Source organism: Oncorhynchus gorbuscha, linkage group LG11 (genome assembly GCF_021184085.1).
Source record: "Oncorhynchus gorbuscha isolate QuinsamMale2020 ecotype Even-year linkage group LG11, OgorEven_v1.0, whole genome shotgun sequence".
Taxonomy (NCBI): Eukaryota; Metazoa; Chordata; class Actinopteri; order Salmoniformes; family Salmonidae; genus Oncorhynchus; species Oncorhynchus gorbuscha.
In genome coordinates this window covers 28,489,499-28,509,954 of record NC_060183.1, presented here as the reverse complement: position 1 = coordinate 28,509,954, position 20,456 = coordinate 28,489,499, and the positions used below count along the sequence as shown (strand labels likewise).

Below are 20,456 nucleotides of genomic sequence, written 5' to 3'. Positions count from 1 at the left end.
AACAAGTGCCCTTGAGCAAGACACTTAACCCCCAAATGTATTATTTATAAAGCCCTTTTTTACATCAGATGTCACTAAATGCTTAAACAGAAACCCAGCCTGAACCTCAAACAGCAAGCAATGCAGATGCAATAAAGATTTGCTTCAAGGGCCCTGCAATAAGGCTCATTGCTTCCAGCCCCTTCGGGTATACGTGTGTCCTAAAGGTTAGGTTGTGAGCCTGAAGACACATTTCGATTATCTGTAAATTAATGGACAATAAAGTACATCTTGATCTATGATCAGTCTTTCAAACTATAATGTATACGATTATATGGACAGAGGGGTCCTGATACTAGACATGTGCTGAGACACTTTGTTATTAGGGGCCCTGAAAGGTTTGCATCACACACACACACACACAGCAGTAAATATACCTAAAAATAACAGTTTCACACAAAGTCAAAGGTCATTCATGATGGAGTGTGAAATACAAAGATAACTGACACTGCTGTTATAGGGAAGGACATGTTTCATTTTTTAATTCACTTTGAGGGTGACAGTGTTTTACAAAAATAATAAGAACAATTCAAAAAATTAAAACAAAAGTTAGCATTTTCTTTTGGCTGTACAAAGAATACAGAGAAGAAAGTGCATGACGAAGCCCTGGGTTAAAGCTGGGCAGAGGAATTTGCATAATTGTATAATCGGCAAAGGACATCAGGAAAAATGATAAAACAACGGATTCAAGTAAAAGGCCCAACTCCTAAACAAATGAAATCCCTATTGTTTAAGACTATAGTTGTCTCTTTCTATGGCAGCGGTATCAAACTAAACTCCTGGAGGCCAGGGGCGTATGCAGGTAGCCTGGCGGTTCAGAGTGTTGGGCCAGTCACCCAAAGGTCGCTGGTTTGAATCGCCGAGCTGACTAGGTGAAAACTGTCAGTGCCTTTAAGCAATGCACTTGACCCCAACTGCTCCTGTAAATCGCTCTGGATTATAGTGTCTGCTAAAATGAAAATGTTTCCTTGTAACTAGTATCTGATTTTGACCTGGGAAAGCAGGGATGTATTTCAATAGGCTAAAGTGGCTTCCTCTCCTTATCTGCACTGATGTGATTTTGACAGGTGAATGAAAAAAGTACGTAAGCATTTACCATATTGCTCTCATTGATCCTACGTTTCCAGATCAGTACAGACAAAGGGTGAAAGTCACTTTGCCAAGTAATTGACTATCAAAACACATCCCGGGATTGTGAACTCCTTAGTTGGTGAGCGACTGGGGGCGAGTCTCAACAGTATTCAAAGCCCAGAGCGCAAAAATACAATTACGATTCACCCATTGAAAGACACACAAAGACCTCGGTGGCTCAGTTGGTAAGGGCATGGCGCTGGTGGCACCGAGGTAGCGGGTTCACTTTCCACAGGGATCACATACACATCACTCACTGTACTTCGCTTGAATTAAAAATAATCTGTTTAGTGGCATATGGTATTATGTATTACCAAGGACAAAGACAAGAGACAATGCAGACCTCCAGGAATTGGGCGTCATACCACTACCTGCCCTGTGGCAAAACTTCATGTCATAAACTTATTTCACTTTCTTCTCCTCACTGCTGGTCTCACTAGTCACTGCTGTGTCGTAATGGCACTTCTCTACACACCGGCGGGGAAACCAACCCCGCAGGCGAGCTCCAGCTGAAGGAAGAACCAAAGAGATCATGTTAGAAATATACAGTAACAGTAATTATTGTCATTCTGCAGTGTCGGGAGGGACAGATTCACGTCATTCACTTGCATCTTTGCTAGATTTTTTTTCTCTCTGGAAGATGAAACCAGAAAAGGGCAAATACAGAACCACACACATTAAAAAAGTGTGTGATAGTAAATTTTGATTATGTAACCGCTCTGTTTGGAAGTTTCCATTCTCTTCTGCAAAATGGCTGAAAAACTGTGCACAGGTGAGAAAGCTTGGAGTAAACCTGGTATTCTTCCATGTTCGGAGCCATACCTTTAGTCTGCTCGTCATCCAGCACTTTGTCCCCATACATCCACCATCTGAAGAAGCACAGAAAATAATTCATGGTTCTGAAATTCTCTGAAAATTTTGAGAAATCAATTAGTTCTCTGACATTCTCCGGCCATTCAGGTACAGTAATTTATCAACTGACAACCTGGCAGGCATGTGGGAAAGCACTCAGCTGAAAAAAAGAAGCTCAGAATAGCCCGAACATAATACCTGGCAGCAAATGGAGCCTGTAAGAACCAACTTCAAAAATAACTAAATTATAGAGACAGGCTAATAACCCCCAAGGCGTAAAATATTGCCATTTCTCTTCTCTATTGAGGCACTCAGGACTTTTCCAAATGGTACTATCGCTATGGCAATGAGTAATACCATGACTACGGTAACTATCAGACTAGTTTTCCCCAATCAGAAGAGACATGTGTATGACCATGGAGGTCATGGAGTTCACTTTAGTGGTTCGCCTCCAAATCTGCAGATTGGTTCCCCAAAACCCCTGCAGGTTGGAACCCCAAAAGCCTGAAAATACATCCCCCACAAACAAACTGCAGATTGTTTCCAGCAATAAACTTGCAGATTTGTTCCCCCCCCCAAAAAGTCTGCAGACGGTTTGCCTCCCAACAGTCTGCAGACTGATCCCCCACCCAAATGCTAGCAGAATAGTTCTCAAAAGAAACTCACTTGGTCCCCCGGGTGGCAAGGATGGTCTCCCCCCTGTGGAGGCCGATGCGGGGCTCCTCGGTGCAGGGAGTCCTGAAGAAGGTGTTGAGGCCCTTGCTCAGTGGGCAGCAGGCTCCGTTGTAGTCCTCCACTACCCGATACTGAATCTGCTGGCCGAGCCACAGGATATAATATGGTTATTATACCATCATGACCATAACATCCCAATGTCAACATTTAAAAGTGGTTTATAGTGACATATTTGTAAAGAAATATGATGCAGACGCAGCTTCAGGAAGGGATGCCAATGTAGTCGGCGTTTGGAAGGTACAGTGCATTCGGAAATTATTCAGACCCTTTCCCTTTGTCCACATTTTGTTACGTTACTGCCTTATTCTAAAATGGATTGGGGGAAGAAAAAATAAAATCACTCATCAATCCACACACGATACCACATAATGACAAAGCAAAAACAGGTTTTTAGACATTTATATATATATATATATTTTTTAATCTACAGAAATATTACATTTACAGCTGAAGTCGGAAGTTTACATAAACGAGTTTTAATGACTTCAACCTAAGTGTTTCAACCACTCCACAAATGTCTTGTTAACAAACTATAGTTTTGGCAAGTCGGTTAGGACATCTACATTGTGCATGACACAAGTAATTTTTCCAACAATTGTTTACAGACAGATTATTTCACTGTATCACAATTCCAGAACAAAAGTATCTATATCCACAGTAAAAACGAGTCCTATTGACATAACCTGAAAGGCCACTCAACAAGGAAGAAGCCACTGCTTCAAAACCCCCATAAAAAAGCCAGACTACGGTTTGCAACTGTACATAGGGACAAAGATCGTACCTTTTGGAGAAATCTCCTCTGGTCTGATGAAACATAAATAGAACTGTTTGGCCATAATGACCATCATTATGTTTGGAAGAAAATGGGGAGGCTTGCAAGCCGAAAAACACCATCCCAACCATGAAGCACGTTTGTGGCAGTATCATGTTGTGGGGGGTGCTTTGCTACAGGAGGGACTGGTGCACTTCACAAAATAGATGGCATCATGAGGCAAGGAAAATTATGTGGATATATTGAAGCAACATCTCAAGACATCAGTCAGGAAGTTAAAGCTTGGTCGCAAATGGGTCTTCCAAATGGACAATGAGTCCAAGCATACATCCAAATCTGTGGCAAAATGGCTTGAGGACAACAAAGTCAAGGTATTGGAGTGGCCATCACAAAGCCTTGACCTCAATCCTATAGAATATTTGTGGACAGAACTGAAAAAGCATGTGCGAGCAAAGAGGCCAACAAACCTGACTCACTTACACCAGCTCGGTCAGGAGGAATGGGCCTAAATTCACCCAATTTATTGTGGGAAGCTTGTGGAAGGCTACCCAAAACATTTGTCATGTGCCTTTAACTGAGGAGTGGCTTCCGTCTGGCCACTCCACCATTAAGGCCTGATTGGTGGAGTGCTGCAGAGATGGTTGTCCTTCTGAACATTTCTCTCATCTCCACAGAGGAACTCTGAAGCTCTGTAAGAGTGACCATCGAGTTCTTGGTCACCTCCCTGAACAAGGGCCTCCTCCTCCGATTGCTCAGTTTGGCCGGGTGGCCAGCTCTAGGAAGAGTCTTGATGGTTCCAAACTTCTTGGGGACCTTCAATGCTGTAGAAATGTTTTGGTACCCTTCCCCAGATCTGTGCCTTAACACAATCCTGTCTCAGAGCTCTACGGACAATTCCGTCGACCTCATAGCTTGGTTTTTGATCTGACATGCACTGTCAACTGTGGGACCTTATATAGACGGGTGTGTGCCTTTCCAAATTATGTCCAATCAATTGAATTTCCCACAGGTGGATTCCAATCAAGTTGTAGAAACATCTCAGGGATGATCAATGGAAACAGGATGCACCTTAGCTCAATTTTGAGTCTCATATCAAAGGGTCTGAATAGTTATGTAAATACGTTTTTTAAACATATTGTTTTATACATTTGAAAAATGTTCTAAAAACCTGTTTTCACTTTGTCATTATGGGGTAACGTGTTTAGATTGATGAGGAAAAACATTAATTGAATCCATTTTAGAATAAGGCTGTAACGTAACAAAATGTGGAAAAGGGGAAGGGGTCTGAATACTTTCCGAATGCACTGTTTATACACGTTTTCTGAATGAATGGGAAAATAGAATAACATACTGTCTGGAATACTGAAGACACTGCAAACAAACATTCACCTAAGTAGATGAGGTTGTAAATATTTCACCTTCCATCAATACATACGAAGTGTCTTTGAACCAATGCTACCCATTGCTGTCTGAACAGGAACAGGTCAGCTACTTACACTTCTCACCCGCTTGTCAGCTTTTTGTTTCAGTTGCTCAATCTAGAAAGCAAACAAACACAAGATAAAGGTTTATCATTGAAAATGCCAAACATCTCAAGTCTGTTAAGTGTGACAACCCATGTTCTGATGGATCAGTTGGGTTGGAGCATGGCGCTAGCAATACCAGAAGGGTGGATTTCATTACCAGATGGACCACACACATACTTACAACAACAAAATGTATTATATCTATCTATCTATCTATATTTATTTCAGCCACACCCATTGCGGATAGGTGTATAAAATCGAGCACACAGCCATGCAATCTCCATAGACAAACGTTGGCAGTAGAATGACCTTACTGAAGAGCTCGGTGACTTTCAACGTGGCAACGTCATAGGATGCCACCTTTCCAACAAGTCAGTGTGCAAAGCTGTCATCAAGGCAAAGGGTGGCTACTATGACGAGTCTCAAATATAAAATATATTTGGATTTGTTTAACACTTTTTTTGGTTACTACATGATTCCATGTGTGTTATTTAATAGTTTTGATGTCTTCACTATTATTCTACAATGTAGAAAACAGTCAAAATAAAGAAAAACCCTTGAATGAGTCGGTGTGTCCAAACTTTTGACTTGCACTGTATATTTACACACACATCTGTCTATCAGTCACATTGAATTCCATTTTACATCACCATAACAACATGACAATACAAACCTAGTGTTCTCTTTAAAAACGCTTATAATAGCATAACTGAATGCAAGTCAAAATTGGATAAAAATGTCTGCTAATGCTAATTGACAACATTACATCAACATCATTATCGCTTACGGTTAAGGTGTGCTGGTGACACTTGGCGTGGATGGGCCATTGAATGCCGTCGCCCTCTGGGCTCCCTGACCAGGTGAACACCTGTTTGAAGTTCTCCCAGCGCCGGCCCAGGTCGTAGGGGAAGATAAACTCTTCCCCCGTTTGGTAGTACTGAATTCTGTCTTTGGCCTGAGGATGGAGGGGACGGAATGGGAAAAAGAGAAACGAGGCAGGAACGAGAGAAAGCATGAGAGAGAGAAACATTTAGTGAGTGAGTGAGCATGACAGAGTGAGAGAAAAATACATTTAAAAAAGTAAGAGAGAAAGAGATAAGAGAAAGGGAGTGAGACAAGAGTGAAAAAGAGTGAGGGAGAGCAAAAGAGTAAGATAAATAAAGTAATTGATAATGAGACACACACAGAAAGAGAGTGAAAGAGTTCACATGGTTCTTTCTGGCTCCAATGTTCGTCTTAGGGTTTACCTACCATCTTAAAATCCTAGTGTCACATTAGCTAAGTTCTTCTGTACTAAGCCCATGACAGGCGAAGAGGCCACTAGAATAACACTGATGTCTAGTCTATTAGATTAGCTGAGATCTACTGGATTATCCTGCCTTTTGGACAACAGTGGCACGGCTGTTGACAAACACACTCGCACCAGGGATCATGAAGGTTATGGCCTAGCAGGTGAAAAAAAACTTGTCCAGAAGAAAAAGCAGACGAGGAGTAATGAGGTTGTAATTTTCAAACAAGGTAAGGTTGTATAGTGGTTGTACAAAACCTAATCAAACTGCTTATTCCATGACAAACACTCACCTTTTCCTCGATCCAGGCCTCAACGGAGGTCTTGTTTCGAAGGATGACTTTCATCTTGGGTGGAGAGAAGAATAAAGGTTTGGTGGGAATTATTTGAGGGAAACATGGGCACCATGTGTAACACCTATCAAAAAGTACTACCATCATCTCTTAAAAGAGATTTTGTATCGTTTTTAGCCAGCAGCTCTGAAAGTAGCGCTCACGAGCCAAAAGTGGTCCCCGTAAATTACTACTACTTCCCATGTGCACCATGTCATCGCTCTCTCTCTCCCTATATCTGCTGTGTGTGCATCTTGCTAGCTGTCACTCCAATGGCGAGGGGCTGAAGCTCATTGGATAGAACTTACATTTCTAGGGGGCTGGCCCACAGCATATGTAGGGTAAATGGCACAGCATAGCTTCCAGAAAAACAGTTCAAACTAGGGATTGCGTGGCTAATTGAGGTGAGACAGTAAAGTCTCAAAAAATACATAGTAGTCGCCAAAGTTCCGGAGAATGTCTTTAATTAATTACACACTCAAGTATACAGTGTCATCCACTAGAGGTGAATCCACTAGACATTCATATGGGTCTACCCTGCACCTGGAAAATAGCTGAATATGGACAATGGGCACACTATTACCATCAGTATTCTATTAGCCCCAATGAGCATGTTACCTGTATGAAGAACAACATGCCAACGGCTATGGTGGTGCCCAGTGCCAGCCCTAAGGCAAAGAGAGTGGCAGCGAAGGCGGGTACGCTGAACGGCATGATGGGTTGAAACCGTCTGACGGCGCTCATGTCGATCTTCACGGTACTCCAGCCAAAAGATATCTATAATAACAATTAATAAGAATGTATTTATATTGAGCTTTTCTAGGACCCAAAGACTACTAGACGAAAATACACTAACAATTTAGAATCTCCATTGAGCATGCTTTTCAGTCCAGGAATAGGCTTAATCTGGTACCCTTTTCACACTACTGAGTCATGTCAAACTGAGCCAAAGTGTCCTGTGCTGGCCTGGTTACATATCCACCATAGTTGCTGGAAGCATAAAAAGTACTGTAATATCTCCAAACGAAACAGTATGGTTCGTGTCGGCAATAAGGTGAGGTTATGGGTCTGGGAAACCAGCCTACAATGATGAATTGATAAGAGGTCAAATGCAAGTGTGCCACTGACTCCTCACCCTCTCGTAGAGCTGTGTGTACATGGTCATGATGAAGATGAAAGCGGCGTGCGAGCAGCCGAGAGGCGCCAACAGCAGGAAACTGGTGAAGTAGGCGTGGTTCTGGTGGCCGCAGCAGTTGTTGATCCACGGGCAGTGGTGATCCATCTTCATCACACACCTGAGGATGAATAAATGAATGAAATGATTTATCAATTTTAAAAAGCATATGAACTTGTCTCAGCCATGTGAATACAACAACACACACATTAACAGTAATTGAGGATTAAAAACAATAAAGTCAGACTTATTTTCATTGTGGATCTTAAAAAAGGGGTGGAGGCGAGAAGGAAGAGGAGAAAGGCGGAGGAAAAAATGGAAGGGGAGGAATATCAGCATCGTGAAACACAGACTTGAATGATTGACATGCTGATGGCACTGGCAGGAAGAAATGTGATGTTACAGAGCAATTTCCTTATTATGAATCGTAGCATTAGTAGAAAGTATGAGTAGTAAAAATCAGCGCCCATTCTATGTGGTTAATCTCGAACTGCAATCTCCTTTGTTTCACCCAGCTGAGCACACCCCATAATTAAGTGAGTTAGTAGAGCTCAGGCTTAGACCGCTACTAAGAGATAAAGAACTAATGGATGGGTGCATACATTTCAGTAAATTGGCTTAAACTATACTGGTGTTTATTCATTAGTGCACACCGTAGCAAACAGTAGCAAAATGTTTTGCAACTTACTGGCCAAGATCCAGTTAGTCCCTCCCTGTTTTGTCCGGTTTGCTTCCAAGTGAATAAACCCTTTTGCTTTAAAGCCCAACATGTGCTATTCAATCATTTTGGGACCGAATTATAGGTGAGCTAAGTGTGGGCAAATAAAATGTTCAAGTAAATCATTAATTTACATCAATGGGAGACTTGCCTGAAAAAAAAAAAGTAAGCATACGCTATAAAGAAGCACAACTAGAGCACATTTGTAGCAGTGACAAGACAGAGTCAGGGTTGCCAAGTCTACCTGTTGCACTTGCGGCAATGGTGGGATCTCGGGGCCTTGTAGCCTTGGCACATTCTGCAGAACTGAAGGTACTTGGTGTCTTCTTCATTCTCCTGTTTAAGAGGAGAAAACACACGTCAAGGGCCTGATGCATTCAATATCTACTCTATCGGATATCCGGATAGACAAATTGTATTTCTTATTTAAATGCTATTGACTCTAGACCAATCAGAATGACGCAAATACACATGACTGGATATGCTGCTTTCCTCCGGTGGTTTAGCTAAAAGCAACAGAGAAAAATAAGTTTGATTTTCACCATGATAGAAGTGTTTCTGTTACAAAAAGGTTGTCTTTGTCTGGTATAATGGAAAGTCCATTAGGTGAGTGCCTGTAATGCTATTTGAAGTGGGGGATATATCATACCGATGTCAAGGCAGCCTGGAGGGATAAATGCTCAGCAGTAGCACAACGCACCGTTTCAAAACTACATTCAAAAGTTTGTCATTTTATTAAATTAAAAATGCCACAAGAATTATTTAGACAAAGCTTTTCATTGTTAAAATGTTCTCTGCAAAAATGAACACTCACTCAAATAATATAACACTAATGTCCGTTCGGATATTTGATTAACCATGCCCATCCCTACCTTGGTCCCACAGGATGAGCAGGCTTTTGTTCTAACCCAACACCAACACTCCGGATTGAACCAATCAAGGCCTACTGCTGGGCTGGAACAAACGCCTGGAAGCACCCAATTGGCTCTCCAGGAGGACCATGGTATAAGGCTAAGTGACCACTCTGTTCATCAACACATTGTTGTGTAGCAGCAAAATGATCAGTTTCCCTTGTCTCTGTATAATGGGTTATTAATAAAGATGTATTTCTCAGCTTAGCTCCTTACTGGTTTCCAGCCGAGGGGGATGTAACCAGGGCCCACGAACATAGCGTTGAAGTAGTTGTAGAGAATGAGCACGGACCAGTTGATGAGCATGATGAAGTTGAAGCTCCCCCCCGTGGTGTCCAATGGCCAGTACCAGATAATGGAGTCTAATATGGCCATGGAGGAGCACACGGCGATGACCGTCAGGGCTATCACTGGGCCCCAGTGACACAACCTCCGGACCTCATGGAGGTTCTCGAACGTCACAAGGGCTGTAAGAAAGTTCATAGTTTTTTTGGTTGTTTTGTGTGTGTGTTTAGGTTTTAAAGGCGTTGTGGTTGGGGAGTTCGTCGAACACAGAGGTTAGACGCACTGCTTCTCTCTACTATCTGGCACAGACAATGAAGACAACGGGCATCTTTTCTCTCGTCTTCTGAACACCCAGCAACCAGCTGGGTTGCAAGTTACAGAGGCAGTCCGTGTCCCAGAGTTCTTTGTGTTCCTGGCGATGAGCGGCATCCTTTGACAGCACGGGAGACTGCACTATCCCTGTGAGAGATGCAAGTTCTCCATCTGAGAGAAGGACATAAATATGACCACATTGTGAGTGACACTGATAGGGAATTGACTGTTTGAAAGATTGACACTGTATACTTTAGTTTAAAACAGTTGTTTGGCATAGCAACACTAGCCAGCAAAGTTGTTTAAGGTCTCCCAAATATAATGACCAACTACAAAGCTACTTATTGTCAACAAGGGGGAAGTTATGTGTCACACTATTTTGAGTGTGACAACGTTATAGTTATGCCAACTTATTTTACAATAAGGCACCCTATAGTTTTGCTCAATTTAACCAAAGCACCTGTGACCTGCTAAAAGCTCACACTGAACATGGCCTGAGCCTTTTGCTTTTGTCATTACTTTACTGACATATAGGTAGCTAGCTAGTAAACTTAAAATGAGCAGACCGAGACGATGGCCCCGATTAGCTAGCTCATGGTAATTAGCTAGCTATCTGACTAATTTGGGCAGACAGTCGGCTAACATCGTTAAAGTGCCTCCCTGCTCATAAATCAACATAAATATTTTCAATATGCCAGCAGTCCGTGTCCAGGAAAAGACAACAGACTGTCAGTTCGACAAAACAAGAACCACACGGACAGGTGAAAATAACTGGGTTCAAAGCAAATTCAGGCAAAACTAGCTAGCGAACATGACTAGCTAGCTAGTATCTACACTAGCTAACGTTAGTAACGATGTCGTTGCCTGTCCTGACTGTTTTGTTTCCTAGTGCGAGCTAGCTAGCTAGCCAAGCATTAACGTTAGCCCATCCCTGATGTTTCAAATTGTGCGCGATTTACATGACATGTAAATTGCAGGCATTTTTCAAAGACCATAAACATATTAATTAATAGATAATCGTGATATTAATAACTACAGACAACATGTCAACGTTCATGAATGAAGTAAACTACCCACCTCGCTACTTCCTTGATTTAAGCCGTGTTCCAAGTCTATCGCGAGATTACCGCGGGACCTGGCGTCAACGGTTTTTTCAATGCATTTCAAAATAAACGTCTTTTCGGAAGCACTTACTTTTTTGAACAGAAAGTAGTGAAATTGATACAAATTATTACTTTTGACACAACAAAAATAATAAGTGAATGAAATACCAATAATTTGAAATAATACAATAAAACCATGTCACATTGTACATCAAATTGTGACGAAAACGATTCATTAGTTGGACAGTTGGAGAACCTTATGAGAACTAAACTCAGAAAAAAAAGAAACGTCCCTTTTTCAGGACCTTGTCTTTCAAAGATAATTTGTAAAAAAAAAACTTCACAGATCTTCATTGTAAAGGGTTTAAACACTGTTTCCCATGCTTGTTCAATTAACCATAAACAGTTCATGAAGATGCACCTGTGGAACGATCGTTAAGACACTAACAGCTTACAAACGGTATCCAATTAAGATCACAGTTATGAAAACTTAGGACACTAAAGAGGCCTTTCTACTGACTCTGAAAAACACCAAAAGAAAGATGCCCTGGGTCCCTACTCATCTGAGTGAACTTTCCTTAGGCATGCTGCAAGGAGACATGAAGACTGCAGATGTGGACATGGCAATAAATTGTAATGTCCGTACTGTGAGACGGAAGTTGATGCTGTTGCTATGCAAATGGCGGACGGAAGACAGGGTGGTGTGGCAGGTGCCGCTTCTCATTCGAATGCTGTAATTGTATCTAAACCATCAGGTGTACGCCGATCCCAGTTAAGTAACTCATGCAAAGAGTTAAAGCGCAATTATGCGTTTTATCTCCAGTACTCTGCCACGATTGTCAGTTGTGTAGCTGCTCTACTGATAATCTCAGTGCGTCCTTGCTGGGATGACACAATCAGTCTACTACCGGAGAATATCAACACCAAACACATTGGTTCACCGTTCCACGGGAGCAGACAGTACACAGCATACCATAATGTTCTGAATAATGGCCAAGTCTACCTCGCTCCTTATTCTACTGAACCGCTTAGGCGTAACAAACACAAGTCCAACATTTATCGGAAACTGTTAAACTACCTGTTCACTACCCTCCTGCTCTCCGGGGATGTACAACTCAATCCTGGGCCCAATATCACCGAGCCAGTGATATGCACCGGAGTGGAGAGCGGTGGAAGGCCTCGTGCTGTGGAGGTGGGTGAGTGCTATGGTCCTATGGTTTCTCTGGACTCACCCGGCTCCAGGATAGATTTTGACTCTTCAAACATACCAGAGTCGCTATATGCGATCACTGACTCTGCTTCTGGTACGCAAGCTATTTTAATTAGTTCACCGCATCCAGTGCAGGCGGGAGGGATTGTTAATTGCGCCACCGAACTGCCCCTAATCAAAACGAAACAAAACGGCCTAAACCCAGCCGTCAGAAAACACAGAAAATTTAACTTTTTTCAATGTGTCAATCACTCTCGAGTCATCTGGGACCCACGAGCTAAGCCCAAGGGACTACTAGGGGGGCACTTGAACATTCGTAGTGTCATTCCAAAAAGTGATCAAATTCAACATCGAGTAAGACTCCAACCTTGACTTTCTCTGCCTCTCAGAGACATGGCTCCATAAACACTCTCCATATGCTGCTTTGATTGTGCCTGGCTACAATGTTTTCAGGAGAGACAGGATTGAAGGAAGAGGGGGGTGTGATGATTTACATTAAAGAACATATCCGATGTAAACTAATTGAGTGGTCATGTGATAATGAACTAGAATGTATCGGCCTGAACGTTACACTGTCTCCCCAAATGTCTTTTACCCTCATTGGAATGTATAGGCCACCTTCCACCAAAAGTGTGTTTTTTGATCAGTTTAATACCATTCTTAGGGAATGTGATTTTGGGAAAGAGGTCATCTTAATGGGAGATTTTAACATTAATTATGAAGACAAGTGTTGTAGGAAAACCCTCAAACGGATCACTAATTCCTTTGACCTTACACAGCTAGTTAAAGGGCCAACCAGGGTGACTTGTTGCTCTAAAACACAGATTGATTTGGTGTTCAGTAATAAACCAGAGAGTGACTAAATCATTCAATATGGTTACTGGGCTGTCTGATCATAATCTGACACTTATAGCCAGAAAGCTGTCTAAGAGCAGGTTTAACCTCTCTACTGTTAGAAAGACGGATCAACTCAGAATACCTAAGAGTGAATTAAACTATTTTGAAAAAGCAATTAAGGGAATAAACTGGAATGATCTCTTGTCCTATACAGACGTGGAAGCTGATAGTCAGGTTTTTCTATCCACAATCCAGACTACAATAAATGGCTTCCTAAAGAAAATCAAATCCAAACCTGACCAAAAGAGCACTCTTCCTTGGCTAAATGGAGAAATCTGGAAATTGATGAAAGAACGAGATTATGCTCTAAAAACAGCCCTAAAATCTAAATTAGAGCATGACAGACGTAGGTTTACCATGTTGAGAAATAAGGTGATAAAAGAAATCAGACAGGCCAAGGCAAACTTTTTTTATTAACATAATTGGTGAAGCAAAGGGAAATTCTAAATTGATATGGGAGAATCTAAAAAAGTTATCAGGGAAAGACCATAGTAACACTGCAAAAAGATTAGAAATCATGGTGAATAACAATCTAACACAGGATGCAGTTGAAATAGCAACAGCCTTCAATTCCTACTTTATTGACTCTGTCAGGTTACTGACACAGAACCCCTCCACTGTTTTCTTGGGCTCAGTGCTAGTGAATGACACTCAACCTGTCTTCATCATAAGGTGAACAAGGTGATTAGCTCACTAAAGAACTCTAAAGCCAAAGATGTGTTTGGGATGGACTCTACCTTTCTTAAAAACTACAAAGAGTCACTCATTGGCCCCATTACCAAGGTCACCAACACATCTATTGGTCTCGGTGTGTTTCCAAGGGTATGGAAGTCGGCCATAATAACGGCCATCTTTAAATCAGGCGACCCTGCTGACGTGAGTAACTACAGGCCCATTAGTATACTACCTGTGGTGTCAAAGGTTGTTGAAAAGTGTGTAGCAGAACAACTGATTGCCCACCTCAACAACAGCCCCTTCACATTACACTCCATGCAGTTTGGCTTCAGAGCGAAACACTCCACAGAAACGGCCAACTGCTTTCTTCTGGAAAATGTGAAATCCAAGATGGACAAAGGGGGTGCTGTTGGGGCTGTGTTTCTGGACCTAAGGAAGGCTTTTGATACTGTTAACCATGAGATTCTCATCACAAAATTGTCCAAGTTCAACTTTTCCCCTGATGCCTTGAGATTGATGTAATCATACCTTGAAGGCAGAACTCAGTGTGTCAGAGTGAGCAATGAGCTGTCGCCCACTCGTAGCTATGATGTGGGCGTGCCCCAAGGGTCAATACTGGGGCCCCTCCTGTTCAGCCTGTATATTAATGATCTGCCTTCTGTCTGTACTGGGTCTGAAGTTCAAATGTATGCAGATGATACAGTGATATATGTGCATGCAAAGAGCAAACAACAATCTGCACAAGAACTCACTACTGTAATGGTCCAGGTTACAAAGTGGCTCCGTGACTCGTGTTTGCATCTCAATGTGAAAAAAACTGTTTGCATGTTCTTCACAAAGAGGGCAACAGATGCTACTGAGCCAGATGTCTATGTGTCAGGGGAGAAGCTCCAGGTGGTATCCGATTTTAAGTACCTTGGCATCATACTTGATTCCAACCTCTCTTTTAAAAAGCATGTGAAAAAGGTCATTCAAATAACTAAATTCAATCTAGCTAATTTCCGATTTATACGAAATTGTTTGACTACAGAGGTAGCAAAACTGTACTTCAAATCTATGATACTCCCCCACTTAACATACTGCTTGACTAGTTGGGCCCAAGCTTGCTGTACAACATTAAAACCTATTCAGTCTGTCTACAAGCAGGCTCTCAAAGTGCTTGATAGGAAGCCCAATAGCCATCATCATTGTCACATCCTTAGAAAAGCTCTTGAGTTGGGAAAATCTTGTGCAATACACCGACGCATGTCTTTTATTCAAGATCCTTAATGGCCTGACTCCCCCTCCACTCAATATTTTTGTTAAACAGAAAACCCAGACATATGGCAGCAGATCCACAAGGTCTGCCATTAGAGGTGACTGTATAGTTCCCCTAAGGAAAATCACCTTTAGTAAATCTGCATTCTCTGTGAGAGCTTCCCATGTCTGGAATACACTGCCATCAGACACACATAACTGCACCACATATCACACTTTCACAAAATGCTTGAAGACATGGCTAAAGGTCAATCAGATTTGTGAACATGGTCCCTAGCTGTGTGTTGCCGCTTTCCATGTTGTCTGTTGTCTGTAGCTTGTGAGGTGTGGAAACACTTTGTTGCTTTTATGAATTTTGTCTTGCTGCTTTTTGTTCTATGTTGCTCTGTCTGTATGCTACGTCTTGCTTGTCCTATGTTGCTATTTTGCTATGTCTATGGTGCTATTGTCTATATTGTAATTGTTTTTAATAACCTGCCCAGGGACTGCGGTTGAAAATTAGCCGGCTGGCTAAAACCGGCACTTTTACTGAAACGTTGATTAATGTGCACTGTCCCTGTAAAAATAAAATAAAATAAACTAAACGCATAAGACAGCGCTACAGGGAGACAGAACGAACAGCTGATCGTCCTCGCAGTGGCAGACCACATGTAGGATCGGTACATCCGAATATCACAACTGCGGGACAGGTACAGGATGGCAACAACAACTGCCCGAGTTACACCAGGAACGCACAATCCCTCCATCAGTGCTCAGACTGTCCGCAATAGGCTGAGAGAGGCTGGACTGAGGGCTTGTAGGACTGTTGTAAGGCAGGTCATCACCAGACATCACCGGCAACAACATCGCCTATGGGCACAAACCAACCGTCGTTGGACCAGACAGGACTGGCAAAAAGTGCTCTTCACTGACGAGTTGCGGTTTTGTCTCACCAGGGGTGATGGTCGGATTCGCATTTATCGCCGAAGGAATGAGCGTTACACCAAGGAATGTACTCTGAAGTGGGATCGATTTGGAGGTGGAGGGTCCGTCATGGTCTGGGGCGGTGTGTCACAGCATCATCGGACTGAGCTTGTTGTCATTGCAGGCAATCTCAATCCCATTGAGCACGTCTGGGAACTGTTGGATCGGAGGGTGAGGGCTAGGGACATTCCCCCCAGAAATGTCCGGGAACTTGCAGGTGACTTGGTGGAAAAGTGGGGTAACATCTTACAGCAAGAACTGGCACATCTGGTGCAGTCCATGAGGAGGAGATGCACTGCAGTACTTAATGCAGCTGGTGGCGACACCAGATACTGACTGTTACTTTTGATTTTGATCCCCCCCCCTTTGTTAATGGACACATTATTCAATTTCTGTTTGTCACACGTCTGAGGAACTTGTTCAGTTTATGTCTCAGTTGTTGAATCTTGTCATGTTCATACAAATATTTATATTTACACATTTAAGTTTTCTGAAAATAAAAACAGTTGACAGTGAGAGGACGTTGTAGAGAAGATTGTAAAACTAGCTCCAACCAAATCCCCCAGAAAGAGAGAGGTTATTGAAAGTGGTGAAGGGAGTAAGACATATTACATAATTAAATCAATAGGTGCAGCATCAAAATGGGCAAGAAAATACCAGAATTCTTTAACCAGGAGTGGATCCATCGCCAGGGTTGCAATCTCAGTCAGCCCTGTGCTCTACAACATTTACATAAACTAATTGGCCACTTTTCTAGAAAAATCCTGAGCCACTGGTATTAATCTGAACAATTCAGAGGTTAAATGCCTTCTTATCGCAGATGACCTGTGCCTCCTGTCACCCACAGCACATGGCCTAGAGCAGAGCCTGGATCTTCTAGAGCAGTACTGCCTGACCTGGGCCCTGGTAGTAAACAAAAACACCAAAATACTGATTTCCAGAGAAGATCCATATCTCAGGGAATTAGACCAAAGTTCTCAACTGGTACCAAACATATAGGAGTGGTTTTATGTACGGAGTTGAATTTAAAATCAGGACTAGGCTAATTATACTTAAATTAATCCAGATTTTTTTTTAATGCTTTCTAAAATGTTGCTTAACTTCAGATTAATTAGGTCTAGACTAGGTAGCCCCAGACTAAGGTAAAGTTAATCTTTGTGAATCCTAAATAGATAACGATGTGCACTAGGTGCTGACCTGAGGATGCTTCAAAAACCAGGGATGGGACACTTAAACATAAGCATTTTGTGGAATTGGAGCAAGTCACCAAAACCAAAAAATTGACAGAGGTAAAGGAAAACATTCAAATCATTTCTGTGAATTTGAAAAAAAGCATATGAAAGCAAATTGTGTAAAAACACCCAATTATTGAGAAAAACAGCATGAGTCATCAACAGAAAACAAGAAACATAATGTCTGGACTACCATTTGTAACAGACGAGCCCCGTGACAGAATGGCGCCAGAGGGGATGGTTGCCATTTTATGTGCTTCTAACCAACTGTTCTAGTTTGTTCGTTTTTTTCTGGTGAGCGCTACTTTGTCTCTTCATCTAGATTCCATCTACGCTGGACCGGTTCGGTCTACATGCAGTGCCTTGATTGACTCTGGGAGCTGAGGTTGTTTCATGGACGAAGCATGGGTTCGGAAACATAACATTCCTTTCAGACCGTTAGACAAGGCCATGTTTGCTTAGATGGTAGTCATCTTGGATTTGAGACACTACCTTTAACCCCTCACAGTATCTGGTAACCAGTGAGACATTTCTTTTTGATTTTTGTTTGAAACTTCCTTTTTACTTATTTTGTACATAATGGTGCTGCTACCGTCTCTTATGACGGAAAATAACTTCTGGACATCAAAAAAATATTACTCACTTCAAACTGGACAAAGATTTTTTTCTTTAACAAGTCCAACATGAAGGATATACTGTACTGCTTTCTCAGGAACAGGCCCAAATCCCCGTCATTTGTGTGAAGAAATGACAGAGAGAATTTAAAGGCGAGTGAGTAAACCCCCACTGCCATCTGTTCTATTGGTCAACGTGAAATCATTGGAAAACAAAATGGATGAGTTACGATCAAGATTATCCTACCAACGGGTTATTAAAAATTGTAATATCTTATGTTTTACCGTGTCGTGGCTGAACGACGACACAGATAATATAGAGCTGTCGGGATTTTCCATGTGCAACCAGAGGGAAAAAAATAGATGACCTTTACTCCACGAACAGAGATGCATCCAAAGCTCTCCCTCGCCCTCCATTTGGCAAATCTGACCATAATTCTATCCTCCTGATTCATGCTTACAAGCAGTACCAGTGACTCTCTCAATACGGACGTGGTCAGATGACGCAGATGCTACACTACAGGACTGTTTTGCTAGCACAGACTGGAATATGTTCCGGGATTCATCCAATGGCATTGAGGAATATATCACCTCAGTCATCGGCTTCATCAATAAGTGCATCAACGACATTGTCCCCACAGTGACCGTACGTACATAACCCAACCAGAAGCCATGGATTACCGCTGCCGCTTTCAAGGAGCGGGACACCAATTCGGACATTTATAAAAAATCCTGCTACGACCTCAGACGAACCATCAAACAGGCAAAGCGTGAATACAGTATTAAGATTGAATCCTACTACACCAGCTCTGACGCTCGTCGGATGTGGCAGGGCTTGTAAACTATTATGGACTACAAAGGGAAACCCAGCCACGAGCTGCCCAGTGACACGAGCCTACCAGACAAATGCCTTTTATGCTTGGTTCGAGGCAAGCAACACAGAATCTTGCCTGAGAGCACCAGCTGTTCCGGACGACTGTGTGAAAACGCACTCGGTAGCCGATGTCTGCAAGACCTTTAACTTCTTATGGCTGGGGGCAGTATTGAGTAGCTTGGATGAATAAGGTGCCCAGTGTAAACTGCCTGCTACTCAGAAGGTAAGATATGCATTTCATTAGTATATTTGGATAGAAAACACTGAAGTTTCTAAAACTGTTTGAATGATGTCTGTGAGTATAACAGAACTCATGTGGCAGGCAAAAAACCTGGGGGGAAAATCCAACCAGGAAGTGGGAAATTTGAGGTTGGTCAATTTCCAACTCAGTTACAGTGGGACATTGGTCATCATGCACTTCCTAAGGCTTCCACTAGATGTCAACCGTCTTTAGAAACTTGTTTGAGGCTTCTACTATGAAGGGGGGCTGAATGAGAGGGGAATGAGTCAGAGGTCTGCCAGCAGTCACACGCTGGTCACACGCATTTCACATTTCGTCTGCAACTAGTGAACATGCTACGTGAGTTTTGATTTGTTTTGATTTGTTTACCAAACGCGCTAACAAAAGTAGCTATTTGGACATAAATGATGGACATTATTGAACAAATCAAACATTTATTGTGCAACTGGGATTCCTGGGAGTGCATTCTGATGAAGATCATCAAAGGTAAGTGAATATTTATAATGTTATTTCTGACTTCTGTTGACTCCAACATGGCGGATATATGTATTTTTTTGTCTGAGTGCCGTATTCAGATTATTGCATGGTTTGCTTTTTCCGTAAAGCTTTTAAAAAATCTGACACAGCGGTTGCATTAAGGATAAGTATATCTTTAATTCCATGCATAACACTTGTATTTTCATTCAACATTTATAATGAGTATTTCTGTAAATTGATTACAGCCCCGTAGCACTCACGACGGTAACCATGAAGTGCTTTGAAAGGCTGGTCATGGCTCACATCGGACTAAACACCTCCCTCTGCAATTGGATCCTGGACTTCCTGAGGGCCCACCCCAGGTAGTAAGGGTAGGCAACAACGCATCTGCAAAGCTGATCCTCAACACTGGGGCCTATCAGGGTTGTGTGCTCAGTCCCCTCCTGTACTCCCTTTTCATCCATGACTGCGTGGCCAAACATGACTCCAACACCATCATTAAGTTTGATGATGACACAACAGTTGTAGGCCTGATCACTGACAACAATGAGACAGCCTAAAGGGAGACGGTCAGAGACCTAGCAGTGTGGTTCCAGGACAACAACCTCTCCCTCAATGTGAGCAAGTCAAAGGAGCTGATCGTTGAATACAGGAAAAGACGGGCCGACTAGCCCACCATTCACATTGACGGGCTGTAGTGGAGTGGGTCCAGAGTTTCAAGTACCTTGGTCCTTGGTGTCCACATCACCAACAAACTATCATGGTCCAAACACAACAAGACAGTTGTGAAGAGGGCACGACAACACCTTTTCCCCTCAGGAGACAAAAAAAAACTGGA

At 42.3% G+C, this 20,456-nt stretch overlaps 1 protein-coding gene across 2 annotated transcripts; it reads right to left on the bottom strand.

Annotated features, from left to right (window-relative positions):
* Positions 1–493: 493 nt before the first annotated feature.
* zdhhc6 (zinc finger DHHC-type palmitoyltransferase 6) lies at positions 494–11,263 on the bottom strand. 2 transcript variants are annotated; one of them, XM_046369271.1, is made up of 11 exons: positions 11,153–11,263; positions 9,695–10,246; positions 8,812–8,903; positions 7,811–7,970; positions 7,294–7,452; positions 6,637–6,690; positions 5,843–6,010; positions 5,026–5,067; positions 2,689–2,837; positions 1,993–2,039; positions 494–1,679 (listed from the first exon to the last, which is right to left on the bottom strand). In XM_046369271.1, the coding sequence occupies exons 2-11, from the start codon at positions 9,959–9,961 to the stop codon at positions 1,573–1,575; spliced, it is 1,245 nt and encodes a 414-aa protein (XP_046225227.1). In that variant the 5' UTR covers positions 9,962–10,246; positions 11,153–11,263; the 3' UTR covers positions 494–1,572. The 2 variants fall into 2 exon arrangements, with proteins under 2 accessions (XP_046225227.1, XP_046225229.1); XM_046369273.1 differs by having other exon boundaries at positions 2,689–2,834.
* Positions 11,264–20,456: the final 9,193 nt, after the last annotated feature.